Raw genomic sequence first — 16303 nt, forward strand, 5'->3', positions numbered from 1 at the left:
TTCTCCCCTGTGTTACTGAGACGTTTCAGTCGGCTTTAAAAGATTGTCTTGTTACAAATACACAGTCAGTCCCTGTGCTAAGCTAATCAGCTAAAGCTCAGTTCCTAAAATGGCCACTTGAGGCAAAAAAATGAGCCTCCATCTTAAGGCCTCTGTCACATGAGCCTTTTTCCTTACAGGAAACGAAGACATCTGGGTTTAATCTATAATGTTGACCTTCTTTGTTTATGCTAATAGCTGCTGTATGTATGTAGTTCCTTGAATGACCACTAGAGGCTGGCTTTAAGAAGTGCGCCAACCCCGACAGACGTGTAAGAATGTTTAAATTCCACAGAAGAAGTAAACGTGTTTACAGCCTGGTACAAAAACAGTTCTAGTCGATAATTAATAAATAATAATAATTAAATTAAATTAATGATGTTTATGTACATCAGAATTTGTACAGTTGAGCTTTAAACAGCTTCTTGGTTCCTTTGTGTGCACTCAGAGTTTATGTGGTGTGCAGGTACTACAGGTTATATGATCTATTTTTAAGATAGAAATGTTTTTAGCTATCTGTGTCTAAATTCCTGTATAAAAAAAGCTTGCATAAAAACTGGATTGAATACTTATTGTTGTTGTTGTTGTTGTTGTTACTCACCTTATCTGAAGGACATTTTCATTTGGACAGAAACCTGTTAAGGACAAATGTGGCTGCACAGCTACAGAATGTGGGTCAACCTGCAGTAAAGAGAGCTGACTCAGCAACATCAGTAAAGATTTGTTCATGTTTATAGCCTCTCACACACACACACACACACACACAGACTTACATCTATATTATGAGTCTTCCATCTAATGAAAGTCATTAAAAGGAAGCATGAAGATCTGTCTAATAAAGGAAAGAGGTTGGTGAGTGTTGGGTGAAGGCCAGAGCCGTGTGTGTGTGTGTGTGTGTGTGTGTGTGTGTGTGTGTGTGTGTGTGTGTGTGTGTGTGTGTGTGTGTGTGTGTGTGTGTGTGTGTGTGTGTGTGTGTGTGTGTGAGAGATGAGATAGAGAGAGGTTTATTGATTGGTGGGTGTGTTGAGCAGAGAAGTGAACAACTGCAGCTCCACCTCCGCTGCACACACACACACAAACACACAGCAGCCTGAATAAGATCTCAGCTATATCCTCAGGTACATAATGTTCACACTCTGCCAGCTGCTCATTGATTGGCTGCTTTCTCTCAGAAAAATGAGTGTCAGAAGACACCAGGAGAGTTCAGGTCATTACCTCAAAATACAAGAGAACTGATACTCTGACTCTTCTACCACAGGCCAAAAATATATCAATCAATACCTACGCTTCTCCTGTTATTTTCCTGTTGTTTACATTCACAAAATAAGGCTTGATTCATTTTTTGCTTTCGTTGCTTTTGTTGTTTTTTAGTTGTAGTGGTGGGTAGAAGTATTAGTTTTGTCTGGTCGGTGTGGTTTCATTTGTTCTGCTGCCCTCTAGTGGTCACATTGCCAAACTGCAGCTTTCCCATAATGCACTTCCTCCCTTTTATTCCCATGATTCCTTGCAGCGAGCTCAGCTCACTTCATCGGTCAAGATGGCGGACAGACCAGGTAATGTAGCGTGCCTTTCGTCTCTTAAAATCCCATTTTTTTTCAGTAATGTAGTTCATTATTGTTAAATCTTATTATTTTTATTGACTGTGTGTGTTTCTCTCTCAAACTGACCGTTTAATTGTCGCCTGGTGTTTTGTTCTCTGGCTGAAGGCCGCGCTGAATCCTTCGAGTCACGTCAAGGACTTTGCGTGTCATTGCCACATTCACAGTTAAATCTAAATAACAATCCATTTTTGGGCGTTTTAACTACAGTGTCAAGTGATCAGAAACCTCTAATCTGACTTCCAGATGTTATCATTGTGTAGACATTTAATATAAACGTTATGTAATTGTGTATCTTTGCAGGCTTTCTGTTAGCTTGTGTGCACGGTACAAACGTTCATTCACTTTTTGGCTAATTTAAATTTCAAAACGCATTTAACATGTAAAATTAAATTCTTATTGTGTGATACATTCATTGCTGCAGCGTTTAGGTGCAGCTTAATCACACGGCTTCGTTTATAGCTGCCATAATACCTACATACACCTGTGAGTTGACTCCAAAAAAACACAACATGTACTTGTACACCGAGTTTTACTGGAATATGTTGGCGTGCTAGTGTATATTTGTCTGTATTTATTTGATTGAATCATAGTTTTGTCTTAAAAGTGGGTGTAAAGTTTAAGTTCTCTGTATGATGACAAACGGCAAAAGTGTTTAAAGATCATATGTACAATTGAAAAGGACAGCTGTGAAAATTGTGATGATTGCATAGATTTCAGAGTGGACCATGACGTGTGTTGAGTTTAATTTAAAAGTTGTTTCTGTCTGTTCAGTTCCCGTAGTTGAGAAGCAGCTGATGGATGTGAAGCTGGGTCAGCTGGGAAACTGGCTCGGAGGCCGAGACTTCACTCCCAACGGCATCCTGAATGCCATCCGCAGGGGTGAGAAGATAAAACCTGAAAATGGTTTTCAGTGTAGGAATACAATGGAAATGCTGATGCTTTACTGGTGCTGCCATTTGCCGTTGTTGACATTTTGCAGGGTGGAAATGTTTGCTTACTTTGGCAAAAGTAGTGTTCATAATATAAAGTTAAGCTAATTGGATCAACGTTTAGTATCAGGAAGGAAGAAGTGACAATTGAAAAATAAGATATGTTTGTGTGTAGTAGCTAAAAATGGTGGAAACATGTCATTTATTTCAAGTATCAGGAACATAAGTTAAATCTGAATAACACTGCACACAGTCATTCTTCTGTCTTCTGATCGTTGTCCTCTCCTCTTCCAGGCCACGACAGATACTACAACAAGTACATTAATGTGAAGAAGGGCGGCATCGGTGGCGTTGCTATGTTGCTCGCCGGTTATGTGGTACTCAGCTACATATGGGAATACGACCACATCAGTAAGAACACAAACTTGCTTCCTGTTTCGGTTGTTTTCCTTCGTACCTCCAGTGTTTTAATTATCGCTGCGTCTTCCTCTTGCAGAGCACGACCGCTGGAGGAAGTACCACTGAGCAGCCGGCACACCTTCAGGGGTCGAACATGCTCTTACTACTCAGCTCTGTTGTGTTTATATGTGACCGTTATGACCAATAAAAATATAAGATGTATCCATGTTGATTTAGATTTTTCATTGATACTAGCAATGTTCATGTAAGACTTTTTAACTGTCAAATGTACAGCATCAAATAAGTATTACAGGTAAATCCATAACAGGAACATTTATTTACAGACTGCTCCCACTGTCAACCACACAAAATATATCCTGCAACTGACCCCATTCACACACACACACACAGCTGTAGAAAGATGAACTACAGGATGAAATGTCCAGAATCAGATATGTGATCTGTAGTTCCAGTACAAACTGCATTAACTTGTGTGTCTCATTTACAGTGGTGCAGCCACATGACTGAGTGACAGATGCAGCACATGATTTTCTTAAACGCCTACGTTTTTCCAGAGTAAAGTACAAAAACTGTAACCAAACCCACCAATCAGGCAGAACCGCTTCTTGTTCACAGTTTGTAAGGAAAAAATAGAAACAGTTGCCATGTCTGTCAGTCACAGCAGAGGAGGGTAACATCCTTTTAGTCTCAACGCCAACCTATGCAGCAGAGGAGCAGGTTCCTGTCTTCTCTGCTCAGCTCAGGTTGGAAGGTGACACGGTGTTCGGGTGACAGGTGGTTTAAAAGTTACTGTCCACTCAGGAAGGCAAGGTGGCCTTTAGTGCATTTGTTGGCATAGTGGCCCTTCTCTCCACACTGCAGAGAGAGAAGAGGTTAATGAGACTACAGCACATACAGACACTAAAGTCTGAACAACAATTCAGCATCCTGTGATGATCTGCTATGGGCATTTTTTTACGTGTCACAACAGCCTGATAACAAGAATGAATCTGATTGGTTAAAGTCAGCCTGCAGTCCTTGCCCTTTTCCAAGGAGGACCGCCCAGATGGTATTTTCATGTGTCAGGTTTAGAGACCAAAACATGAGGGTACTCACCTTGTAGCAGGTGACTTGGTCCAGTGGACGAGGTCCTCTGTTGGCAGCCAGGTTGTTTTGCTGGACAGGATGTGAAATGTTGTTCTGCATTCTCTGGCCTGGACTGGAGTTGGTCAGCTGAATTAAGGAGAGTGACGAGCGGCCGATGGTCGGTACAGTCTGCAGCAGGAGACGAGCAGAAGATTTTTTTTTTTTTAACTCAGCGGGTAAAGAAACTAAAATGTGAAAAACATCAAGCGCTTGTGTCTTATTACCTTTGTCTGGTTCTGGTTTTGCAGTGGCAGAGGAGGCTGTTCAGATGCACCCATAGGCAACTCAAATCTGGGGCTGCACAAGAAACACCTCACCGTTAATTCACATCTTTATCTCAATAAAACCTTAATTCACATTACAAGTTCCCAAGTCAAATAAAAAATCTTTACTTACTGCATAAATTTACAGTTTTTCCCCTCCGGACAGAAGCCCACCAGGTAGTTGACACAGATAACTCTTCTTGTGTGTCTGTGTCTGCAGTCGGGACCTGAAACACAAACATGAACACTTAACTAAGACGAGCTAATTGAGTGTTCAACTGTTAATAACCACTGAGCTCTGCCTCACCGTGTTTGCAGAAGCCTCGGTCATACCACGGACAGTCTTTGATTTTGGACTCGGGGTCGATGTGCAGGAAGGGACATTCTTTGTTGCTGCACTCGCCTGTGAAGCACAAATGAAAACATTAACCAGCAGCCACCGATGGAGGTGGCGTAAAGCAGGGAAAACCAGCAGGGAGGCAGAGCATCTGTGTGATTTCATCAACCAACCGAACTTGGAGTAGAAGTAACATTCAGGCATCTTGGTCATGTCATATTCGTGAAGAAACTCGCACTGGTCCCCCTTCTTGCACAGTCCTCTAAGCCAGTGTTTACACACCACAGTCTTCTCTCCACTGATGTGACGGAACGGACACATCCCACCTGTCAGACACAGGACAGACTCACACACTCTCCTTCTCATACACAACAAGCAGTGTTTCACAAATACTAGGTCACAGATTGTCTGCTTCTCATCAGGCCCACAGTGAGCTGGCAGCTTGGTCATTTGGAGTTTGTTGTGGATAACTGCTTGGACACGTTCCTGGGAGACACCCAGCTCTGTGCCTCAGTGCTATTTTAAATATCATGTCATGAATCTTGATTTCACCTTCTCAGGGAATGCTGAGTTTTCAAAAACCCAAAACATAAAAAAACACAAAACTGTTTTAAAGAGAAATGTAGAACAACTCATGAGCCATATGAAAAAACATTTCCTATTCTACAGGTTTCAACGTGTCATTCTCAAGCCACGTTACTTCAGGTTACTTCTATTATTCAAAGCTGCTGAAACAGTTTGTGGTGTATTTCTTACCTTTCACACAAGCTGCTCTCATGAAGAACTCGCACACAGCAGACCCGGACTCTGCAGATTCACATATAATTATATTAATTACGAATAATTTGTTGATTTTTTTTTCAAAAGTTTCGGTTAGAAGTCAGACCCCTTGTAAGTTCTTCTGCCGTTGAGGCAGTTCACCTACAGCGGCTAAGCACCTGCTAGCATCCCAGCACTTACTGTCCATGCCTGGGAAGGGCAGTGGCTGCGCCCCCAGCTGCTGCTCCACGGCGATCTCCAGATCAAACTTGATGTGATCCACATTAGCCAGTAGGTCCTGCATGTCTGCTTCAGTCTGTCGCTGTCCTCACAGAGAAAGAGTGCTCGTTCCAGTTAAGCTAGCTTGAAGTTGAGCTAGTTAGCTAGCAATTTCCTCATCGGCCAGCTAAAGCAGCTAACGAAGCTAGCCAAGCTAACCGAGGAGCTAGCAGCCACCAGCGCGTGCTGCGATCAACAAATCACAACGGCTGCGGCGGTTTGTAAGTTTAATTTTCCTCTAAGAGACAAACCCGAACATTGGTCGGTCTGTGAGTTTCAGCTGAACTGTTTCTTGTTCAGTGTGGATGGAGGTAAGGCGCGCAGCCGCAGTCTGACCTCTGACCTGGCGGAAGCAGGCAAGACTAAACGATCCCCGAGTGGGCAGCTGCTAGGCCGTTCTACTGGATTATATCGATTTTTTTTAACAATATTTTGGTGATATATTAAAAATGCAAATGTAAACTTGACGTAAACTAAACACAATATCATACAAATATTTGTAATTTACAAAATATATAGTAACTTTTCAACAAAAGAAAATCACAGGGCAGAGATCTATAGTTTCACTTCCAGCGACTACACATTATTTAACTACCACTCAGATACACAATAACACAACAATATGCTAAAAGAACACAAAACGAATGATTCTACTCAACAGGTATTTCGCTTTTTTTTAACCAGGGTACGGTCACGTGATGATACACTGCTGCCCCGCCCCCCTGTGACACTGATCAAATTATTGAATGCTGTCATTAGAAACCTTTGTTTACATTTTAGGGAATTTAAGGGATGTTTTGCTATAAATCCTGACATTTTTATCACTTATATTCCCCCTCAGTAATGCAACCTAGATACCCCGATACTAAAGTCAGTGATAATACTTTATATAATATATAATACTTTAAATATTAAAATAAATACATTTTTTCACTTACCAACATCACCCTGTGGGAGCTCTGAGGCTGTTTATCTTCTCTGACCACTTACCACCACCCTGGATCTCTTTGAGTGTGTTTGTACTTTGTTTTGAAAAGAACAGAAACACAGGAGCTGTTGTTTCTTTTCTTCAACAAATTGTAACATTAAAGGTTTTATTCACAAATCTGTATTTACACATTGTAATCATATGTGTAAAACAACAGTATTTTGTTCTTTGTTCTGCAGTAGTTCATTAGAAAACTTTGGATTGTAAACAAAAGAAATGGTGACCAGATTAAAGCTTACATTTGATTGTAACCTGTGAGACTGAAGCTACGCTGAAAAAAATTAAACTGTAACATTTGAAGCTGCAAATTCACTCAAATATCGGCTGTGAAGTCGTGATAAGTTGATTTGAGCTTTGACAGATTTTCAGTCAAAAAGTTCACATAATCATCAGTTGAGCTGCCTTCACTGTCTGACCCGCTGCCCTCTACAGCTCAGGGAGGCCAGGCATGGGGAACTGCCCGGCAAAGGCCTCCACCTCGGCCCTGATCTCAGCCACACGCTGCTGGAACTTCTCTCCCTGGGCCAAAGCCTGGATGAACTCCTTCAGAGTGGCTTTGGGATCCAGGCTTCCCTGCACCTCAAGGGTCAGCTCAATGCCTGCAGAGCAGGAGGAGCATGAATTTCAGGTTTCAAATTGTTGTGGGAAATCTTTTTGTTGTTGTTGTTGTTATTTTGGTGCAGAGAATGTTACCTCTGTGAATGAACTCGGCCACTTTCTTAAAGTCCTTCTCCGTCAGGCCTCTGGAGGTCAGAGCAGGAGAGCCGAACCTCAAACCGCTGGGCCGCAAAGCACTCTTATCTCCTGCACACACAGACACGTGTGGACTTTAACCATGGCTATAGATCTAGTTACCGTACACTTCGAATACACACTAGATACACAAACACTCTACCTGGACAGGTGTTCTTATTACAAGCAATGGCGCAGGCTTCCAGGACCTTCTCAGCTCGTCCTCCATCAGTTCCTTTGCTGCGCAGGTCCAACAGGATCAGATGGTTGTCAGAGCCTCCTATACAGGAAACACAGAGCAAAATGCCTCATTACTACAGATATTTAAACAGCAGCATTATGTAGAATGCCAGTGCTCTGCCATATGCACCTGACACGGTGTGTGTGTGTGTGTGTTTGTCTCTGTGGAACTGACCAGTGACGATCTTGTATCCGTGGTCTATGAGAGCACTGGACAGAGCTCTGCAGTTAGCAAGAACCTGCAGCTGGTAGGCCTTGAACTCTGGAGTCATCGCTTGTTTCAGAGCAACAGCAACACCTGCCAGAGAAAAACCTCTATGAGGTAGATGCTTGAGAAAAGAAGGTCCAATTCATACAGAGGAAAAGTAATGATACCTGCAATAGCATGGTTGTGGGGTCCTCCCTGCAGCCCAGGAAACACCGCCTGGTTGATCAAAGACTCCAAGTTATACAGAGTCTCCTTTCCTTTGGCATCAATGCTCCGCACGCCTGAGGGAGGGGGAGAAAGGAGTCACATGTTAAAACAGGAATCACAGAGTGTGAAAAAAAGAGCGTTGTTCTGGCAGATTTACCTTTCCTGTAGAAGATGACTCCAGCGCGGCACCCTCTCAGGGTCTTGTGTGTTGTTGTGGAAACAATGTCACAATGTTCAAAGGGTGAGGGCACCACTCCAGCAGCCACTAATCCACTGATGTGAGCCATGTCTCCCATCAGATACGCTCCGTTCTCATTAGCAATTTGCTTCAAGCGGGCGTAGTCAAGGTTACGGGAATGGCAGCTCGTTCCTGTGAGCGACAAAAACAAAAAGAAAGACTACTATTAGCACCATTTATTTATCTCAATGTGTGTGTGTGTGTGTATTACAAGACCTGCAATGATGAGTCTGGGGTGAAACAGACGAGCATTCTCTTGCAGTCTGTCATAGTCGATGTAGCCAGTTTCTGGATTCACCTGAAGACAGAAGGCATTATTGTGACCACATGTGATACACAGTGTGAGAATGTGCTGAAAACAACATGTAGCTGCTTCGCACCTTATACGGCATGGACTCAAAGAAGATGGATGTTGCTGAGATTTTCTTCTTTTCCGTCATGAAGCCGTGTGTCAGGTGACCTCCATCGGGCAGGTCCAGTCCCATGATCCTGCCGTGCGGCTCCACGACAGCCGTGTAGACCGCAAAGTTAGCAGGTGAACCTTTCAGAGAAACACAAACACATTATGTAAACATCTTGACATAAAGATCCAAGTCTGACTTCTGATCAACATATCATACCTGAGTATGGCTGCACATTGACGCCCCATTTCTCTGAGTCCAGCCCAAAGGCCTCCAGCGCCCTCTTCTGACAGAGTCTCTCCAGCTCATCAACATGCTCTGTACCCCCATAGTATCTGCACACACAGTTCATTCTAAATGTTGCAGTTTTACTTGCTTGTTATAAATTATACAACAAGCTGGATTAAGTCTTGTACCTCTGCCCAGGATATCCCTCAGAATACTTGTTGTTCATGCAGGAACCCAGAGCCTCAAGAACTGCTCTGCTGGCAAAGTTCTCAGATGCTATCAGCTCCAGTCCGTACGTCTGTCTGTGCTTCTCTTTTTTAATGATAGAAAACACCTGAAGGGGCACAAAAACAATTGGTCCCAAGCTCTGCAAAAGCACACTGTCCTTACTGTGCAACATCCAGTGAATACAAACCTCAGTGTCGCTGATGGCCAGTGGCTCCTGCATCATTTTGTTGTGTGAATCCCATGTTTCTTTGCTCACATGTTGGCCGTTGGTTAAAGACATGGTTGTTAGTTTTGGTGCTCACACAAAAGTAGAAATCTGAAAGTGAAGATAACAATCACCAAACTCGCTATTTAGAGATAAGAGGAGACATAAAAACAAGTAAAATGACACAATTTCATTAGACATCTGATGGTAGGATACAAAGTGAGAGGTCAAAGCCATACTCACTTAAGTAATTATTCATAAAACCATGTGAAAAGGGAAAATTAGTAATAACTCATCTGAAATGTGAGCCTGAGTACACACTGCTACTGTTAATATGAACCACTCTGTTGGAGTTCTTAGAAAGTTTGGAAAAACATCAGCTCTCTGTCTTGCAGTTTAACAGCTTGTCCCAACAGATGTGCCTCTTAAAAAAGCTAAATTTAGTGGAAAGGGGGATAGGGAGCAGCCAAAAACTTAAACACTCAAATAATGTACCAAGTAAAGATCTTTCTGCCAGTGGCAGTGACAGCTGCTGCCCTTCAGCCTACAGCACTAAGCCTCAGACAACGAGAGACACACACCACATCCTCTGCCATCTGCAGCTGTATTTCAGCTCTTCTGCTATCAGTTAACCTTTAAACTGTTGCATAAACCCAAACAGCAAATAAACTACAAAAGCCCAGTTATTTGTTAACACAGATAAAAACGTTATTCATTGAGTTTACAGCTGCCATATCTTCTTTTTCATCTGGTGGGATCACACACACCAAAACTCTATCTCTCTTTATCTGTTTGTTCTGCCAACAAGTTAAACAGTATACAGCTACGCACACTGTCGGGAGAGCAACTTTTTCCTGCACTGGTACACTTTGGTGGCACTTATCTTCAAAATCCTGCTACTTTCTTCTTCCTCTTCGCCAAACCTTAGAGGGAAATGGGGCGAAATTCACTGCAGTATTCTGCCTTTTTAATGTTTTTACTTATGCAAATAATCTCAGTACTTCTTCCACCTCTGCTCACTGTTGCTACCAGAAGACCGAGCCCAGCGCATGACTGTCATTACTGTTATTATTGGTGGACTGACCCAGAACGTTACCAGCAAAGGGAGAAAATCATCACATGACTACAGGACTATTTGTGCTAATCATGGGAAACAGGAGTGGAAAAATGAAAACGTACCAGTAAAATGTTAAAACTGAAAAGTGCACAACCTCACAGACTGAGCTAGCTTTGTCTGACAGGACTCTGCAGCTGCTAGCTAAACAGCTGTCGTGGGAAAAAAAAATCAACAACTGTCAAAGTAGACGCAAAACACTAAAAAAAAAACAACATTTACCGGCTTCCACGAACGAGTTTGTTGGGTTCTAGATGTTCTTCTGACTGTGTAACATGAACCAGCTCACTCACCAGTTGTCAGTTGAAGTCTGCTGTCAGCTGCAGGCTGGACTGAGCGGCGCACACCACGAAGCCGCCACAATAAAAGCTGCTTCTCCGCGCAGGATAAAGTCCGCGAAACTTTCAACCAATCAGAACGCGTACATTTCTTCTTCTACTCATTTATTCAGCGCAGCACACGTCAACCACTTCCTCTTCTTCTTTGATTTTTAACGGGTGCAGTACAGCCACCTACCTACAAAACAACGGTTTAGGACTTTAATACTGTGTTTTTTTTTACGATTTAATGGGTTAAAAATATATATTGACTTGTTTTGCAGTAAGTGAAACCATAGTGTGTATATAAAACAACTGTAAAATGTTGAAATGATGGTGTTAATACTGACTTTTAACGAGATTCGTAAGGCATTAACTTTGTATTAATGCACCCTTTTATTATGTGTGGCTACTTTGGATTTTTCATTTTAATATTTTTCAAAATGTTTACATTTTTCTTTAAACCTGTTTTAATCGTATAAATTATTATGCCATTAACATCCTTATGTTGTCCAATGAATATGTAAACTTTTATCAAGTTGGACACAACACATATATCAGTTTAAATATATATTCATATATTTAAATACCATTTCAAAGCCCTCTCTGTCCTGCCGGATTGTACTGTTCCAAAGTAAACATCTGTAATATTGATTCATTTTCATATCAGTGGATCCAACATGGACTCTTGCACCTGAGGTTAGAAAAAGCCTGATCTGAACCGTGTCACAGGATTACCTCATGCGCAACAAAACAAAAGGACAGACACACTTTAATGTTACATCATATTAATCTGAAATATTTTTATGAGTCAGTTATATACAATGTAAGATCCCAAAAAACATAATGGCAAAGCTCAGGGGTTCATTCCAAGTGTAATTCTCAATAGTAGCTGTACGTCCTGGATGATCGAGGCCATAACTCCATGCTAAAATATACACAACCGCCACTGCATGAGTGTCTCCTCAACCATTTTCCAAAAATGGTCAGATGTTACAGCAATGTCAAATACTCTTTGTAGATCTTCCTTTAAAAATAGTCAAATGTATATTGTGGCAGTCCATGAACACGTGATTTCTGATAAATATTCTGCTTCACTTCAGTGAGAGGGACTTTACTCCTCGAGTTGCTGCCGCCGCCGCCGCTTCTTTTGCTGTGGAGAGAAAGAAAGATGAACACAATCAATGCAGTTTACAGAGGCAGGCTGTGGAGGCTGTGCTGCTATTTGTGAGCATTATTTAGAAGCAGCCTTTTGTCTCTTACAGGGATTTAGATCCTTATTTCTATTTAATGCATTGTCTATTATTGTTATTATGTTGGCATCAAAATGTTAATTTGTTTTTATTTGGGTCGTGTCTTTCAAACTGTGAACTGTGGACCAGTACCGGGCCGCAGAAAGGTTACAGCCGGGCCGCCGGCTGACCTTTGGACTAGCCAATATTCTAATTTTAAGTGTCAGATCATGTAGAAGAGCTGCTTTCAGTGCTTTTCACTGCTTAATAGAGGTGTGTCTGTCATCTCTGGCTGATGAAGGGGAGGACTTGGGGCAGGTGCCCGCAGTGATCACACGACACCTTATCGGAAAATTTTGATGTAGCTGAGTCAGGGTAAAAAGTTCTTTATTACTGCAATAGTATCAAGATAAAGAAACAGTTCTTGAAGGTATATAAATGTGAACACTCCCGCTGTTTTGTGTCTTGTTATCATCACAAAGGAAAACACAAAAAAATAGTTAAAGCTTGGGCGGTTTATGCCCGATAAAAAACATAAAAAGACCACAGGTCTCTCTGCCTCCAGACCCACATGCTGACCTGCAGTCCGGACCCTGAATATTACAATGCTTATTGACTACACCAGTCTCTGCTGCTCATCTTTGTCTTAATTACTATTAAATTACTATTACTGTTTATTGACTGACAATATATAGATATCCATTATAATATAATCACCATTTCATCTTGCTTGTCAACATCAAAAACCTGTCATGTTTGTTCCTCTCTCTCCTTCATCCTCTCTGTCCTGTCTCCCTCTTCTTCTCCTCTCTCTCTCTCTATTTACTGCCTGTACAGTGTTAAGCTGGATCCATACTCCACGAGAACAGAGAACCCGCTCCTCCCTGCCGACGTTACGCCCACAAAATGACGTCATTTTTCTGCAGCTCTCTCGGACACATGGCCCGGGCAGAACTTTTTCTCTCAGTGGTGTGAGAGAACAATTGTGTGATTGGTCAGAATTTAGTGGGCGTGATGAATGTGGAGAAGCGCAAGAGCTTCTTCAGGTGCAGACACACAGACAGAAGGAGGAAGTACGACGACGATGGACAGTTTAGACGAGCAGCTGGCAAACAGCTCCTGGAAGGAGAAACACGGCGCACAGAGGAGAGTGTCTGTCCAAAAGGTGGCGATAAAAATGAATCCCAGCATTGATCACGGCGTTACAGTGGCGCGACGCACATTAAACACCGGAAGACGGGATGTATTATTGCAGACAGTCATCCACACGTTCACAGAGTTAAACTCACACAGACCAGAGGTCTGCTACAGTCCGCTGCACTGATCTATTGTCACACTATGCGCCCTCTTCCCTGAGCATTATCAGCTCATTAGGCCAGGTAACCACGAGTGTGCGCACAATATACAATACAATTGCATTGTCAACCTTTTGTGTGTGACGTGTGCTGCGTAGGAGGGCCATATGAGGAGTTCTGCACACACTTCTATGGTACCTCCATGCCGAAACAAACTTTTTTTTTTTACTCTTATCACCCGTGGAGCGAGTTCTCTGTTCTCGTAAAGTATGGAACAGCCTTTATGTGACTATTATCTTACTGAAATGCTGCTTACCTTTCTTCTCTTCTTCTTTCTTTCTTGCTGCCTCCTCTCTCTGTTTCCTGATGATAGCGAGACGAGCAAGGTCGGCTTTGGCCTGGTCTGTCTTCCCTGCCAAGTGCATCTTCATGTAGCGCTCCTTTGCTTTCTGTTTCTCAAGCTCCTCCCTGCAGAGATGTCAGGGAGAAGAAAGTTATATAAGGAAAGTCACTATCAAACATTGTTGAAATGGCAACGGAATGTAACTGAGAATTTATTAATGTGAATATTATTGATAACGACATATTCCGATGATGAAGTGTATCTGTAAACACACACCGTTCTCTCCTTGATAACTGCCGGGGCTCCTCCACCTCAATCTGTGTCACCTTCTTGGATTTTTGAGCCACTCTATTGGGGTTTTCGATTTCTATCAAACCCTCCACACCAGCTCTCCTCCTCTGCCAACAGATTACAACACGTAAGTGTGAATACACTAAATACTGAAATGACAACGTGAGTGGAGTTGTGATGGAGACAGTGTGGCTGTACCGAGGGATCTTCATCATCGCTGTCATCTGACCCAGATTGTGGTAGCTTCTCCTCTGCCGTGTCATTCTGGGCTGCACCCTCACCCTCTAACTCTTCTTGTTCGAGCTGTACAAGCACATGGCAACATTATGGGAAATGTAAGCTGTAGTGTTTATGGAGTTGACGGTGTGTGCCTGATCAGCCCTTTGGATACACTCAAACAAACCTTTTTCCTCTCCTTCTCTGCCTTCATCTGGGCGTCAATCTCCTCTGGGCTGGTGTATGTCCGCATGCGACCCTTGTGGCCACCTTTCTTACCTGCAGTGATGATGAAAAATGACATCACACACATCTATGACTTCACTTTGTACAATTGAGTGAGGTGTCAGATAAATCAGAGCATCTTAATGTATATTATAAACAGCCTGTCAGTGTTTGTTTTGTGTTTTTACACAATTCAAATCACATTTATTTAAATTAGTAGACCGTCCATGTGCTGTGGAGTAGGGGCGAGATCCCAAAGTGGCATTTGGCATGCCTCACTTGCTGAAGTGGTATGTGCCGATCTTAAAGTGGTATGTGCCGATCTCAGAGTGCCATGCCTGGCTGTTTTGGTGGCATGTGGCGATCTAAAAGTGCCATGTCTGACTGTTTTAGTGGCATGTGGCGATCTGTGGCTCACATGCCACTGTTTTTATGTTTCTATATTTTGTTGGGGGATGTTTTGATGGCATTTAGTGCCTGTTTTGGACTTTATCGCTTAGCCAGTCTGCTCAAGCACTATATGTACCACTCATATGGCGTTTGTACCAGATGTGGGGGACTCGAGTCACATGACTTGACTCGAGCCAGACTCGAGTTGCAAATTTGAGGACTTGAGACTTGCTTGACTAACACTGACAAAATACTCGACTTGGCTTTGACTTGGTTTTCATGACTTGAGACTTGACTTAGACTTGAAACAGATGACTTGAAAGGACTTTTTTTAATATAATAATAATTTTTAATATAAAGATCTGTATTTTTTTGGGACCAAAACACATATGATCCGGCCCAAATCTTTTTTGTAAATGTAAGATTTAAATTTTTCATATAAATTTAAATCACCCACAACATTCCGCTGAATAACACCACAGTAATATGAACAAAAATGACTTATTTTGTGCAGCAAAAATAACGGCAAAGCCGTTATTTTCAAAGATCAAAGGTATACCTTCGATGACGTCATTGTTATTTATTTTTGAAGCCTGAAGTGTTGTTGTGTACCTCTGATCAGAGGTAGCCGCTTCTGCTCAGGCTAACGCAGCATCGTGAGTATGTAACTTTATTTTTACTTTATCTTATTGTTTATATTATTGTAAGTCTTCCGCTTACAGACACAGACAGTGGCATTCCGCTAAGAACAGGCATATGAGCCACAGAGCTGTACGAACCACTAGAAGATCCAGCGGCACATAACATATGAGTGACACATGGTGCTAGAGCAGACTGTCCAACTGATAAATACTAAAACGGGCGTTAAATGGCACCAAAACATCCCCCAAAAGCTGGCATGTTGCTTAAAAACAGAGGCATGTGAGCCACAGATCACAGACTTTGAGATCAGGCATGGCACTTTGAGATCGGCACTATACCACTCCAGCAAGCGAGGCATGTCAAATGCCACTTTGGGATCTCGCCGTTACTCGAGCTGTGGGAGCATGTCGCCTGGATCGGTACCTGTTGTTGTTGGGTGGCTAACGTCAGGCTAACAAATGTGGAAAAAAACTGATTTTAACACATTGCAGCTAGTATCAAAGTCATTCTTACCTCCTTTTGGCATGTTGACAGTCGAAGCCTTTGTTATAAACTCCCTGACAAGTAAATACTAACAGAAAACATCAATGTTAAGGCAGTAGCACAGACTGACAGCTGGCTAAACTCACAGATGCGATGAGCAGCAAAATATACTGAGGGGTCCAAGCAGGTGCCTGTCGAAAAAGTTTAAATGCACCGATTTATTTTTAAGAAGACAGCACATGTGTTCGCTGCCATAGATTTAATACAAATAATTTGTAAAATGCTGATTATTTTAATTAGTAAAATTTAACTATTAATGCAAAAGAAA

At 42.2% G+C, this 16303-nt stretch overlaps 4 protein-coding genes across 5 annotated transcripts; 1 reads left to right on the top strand and 3 right to left on the bottom strand.

Moving 5' to 3' along the window:
* The first annotated feature begins 1507 nt into the window (after window positions 1-1507).
* On the top strand, window positions 1508-3190 carry atp5mf (ATP synthase membrane subunit f). Its single transcript, XM_028412025.1, has 4 exons — window positions 1508-1592; window positions 2412-2519; window positions 2864-2980; window positions 3066-3190. Exons 1-4 carry the CDS (start codon window positions 1577-1579, stop codon window positions 3092-3094), a joined length of 270 nt encoding a protein of 89 aa, XP_028267826.1. The 5' UTR covers window positions 1508-1576; the 3' UTR covers window positions 3095-3190.
* cpsf4 (cleavage and polyadenylation specific factor 4) lies at window positions 3189-6100 on the bottom strand. The gene is made up of 8 exons (XM_028412024.1): window positions 5675-6100; window positions 5471-5521; window positions 4888-5040; window positions 4685-4780; window positions 4511-4604; window positions 4339-4411; window positions 4085-4243; window positions 3189-3844 (listed from the first exon to the last, which is right to left on the bottom strand). Exons 1-8 carry the CDS (start codon window positions 5775-5777, stop codon window positions 3776-3778), a joined length of 798 nt encoding a protein of 265 aa, XP_028267825.1. The 5' UTR covers window positions 5778-6100; the 3' UTR covers window positions 3189-3775.
* Window positions 6101-6811: 711 nt separating this feature from the next.
* On the bottom strand, window positions 6812-10961 carry shmt1 (serine hydroxymethyltransferase 1 (soluble)). 2 transcript variants are annotated; one of them, XM_028412022.1, is made up of 12 exons: window positions 10835-10961; window positions 9410-9538; window positions 9183-9328; window positions 8986-9101; window positions 8746-8906; window positions 8582-8663; window positions 8285-8497; window positions 8088-8201; window positions 7888-8010; window positions 7636-7752; window positions 7434-7544; window positions 6812-7339 (listed from the first exon to the last, which is right to left on the bottom strand). In XM_028412022.1, exons 2-12 carry the CDS (start codon window positions 9500-9502, stop codon window positions 7167-7169), a joined length of 1449 nt encoding a protein of 482 aa, XP_028267823.1. In that variant the 5' UTR covers window positions 9503-9538; window positions 10835-10961; the 3' UTR covers window positions 6812-7166. The 2 variants fall into 2 exon arrangements, with proteins under 2 accessions (XP_028267823.1, XP_028267824.1); XM_028412023.1 differs by having other exon boundaries at window positions 10764-10902.
* Window positions 10962-11629: 668 nt separating this feature from the next.
* Window positions 11630-16150, bottom strand: pdap1b (pdgfa associated protein 1b). Its single transcript, XM_028411982.1, has 6 exons — window positions 16006-16150; window positions 14423-14514; window positions 14218-14322; window positions 14005-14126; window positions 13702-13853; window positions 11630-12011 (listed from the first exon to the last, which is right to left on the bottom strand). Exons 1-6 carry the CDS (start codon window positions 16016-16018, stop codon window positions 11953-11955), a joined length of 543 nt encoding a protein of 180 aa, XP_028267783.1. The 5' UTR covers window positions 16019-16150; the 3' UTR covers window positions 11630-11952.
* Between the last annotated feature and the right edge of the window lie 153 nt (window positions 16151-16303).

This window comes from Parambassis ranga, chromosome 8 (genome assembly GCF_900634625.1).
Source record: "Parambassis ranga chromosome 8, fParRan2.1, whole genome shotgun sequence".
In the NCBI taxonomy this organism is placed as follows: Eukaryota; Metazoa; Chordata; class Actinopteri; family Ambassidae; genus Parambassis; species Parambassis ranga.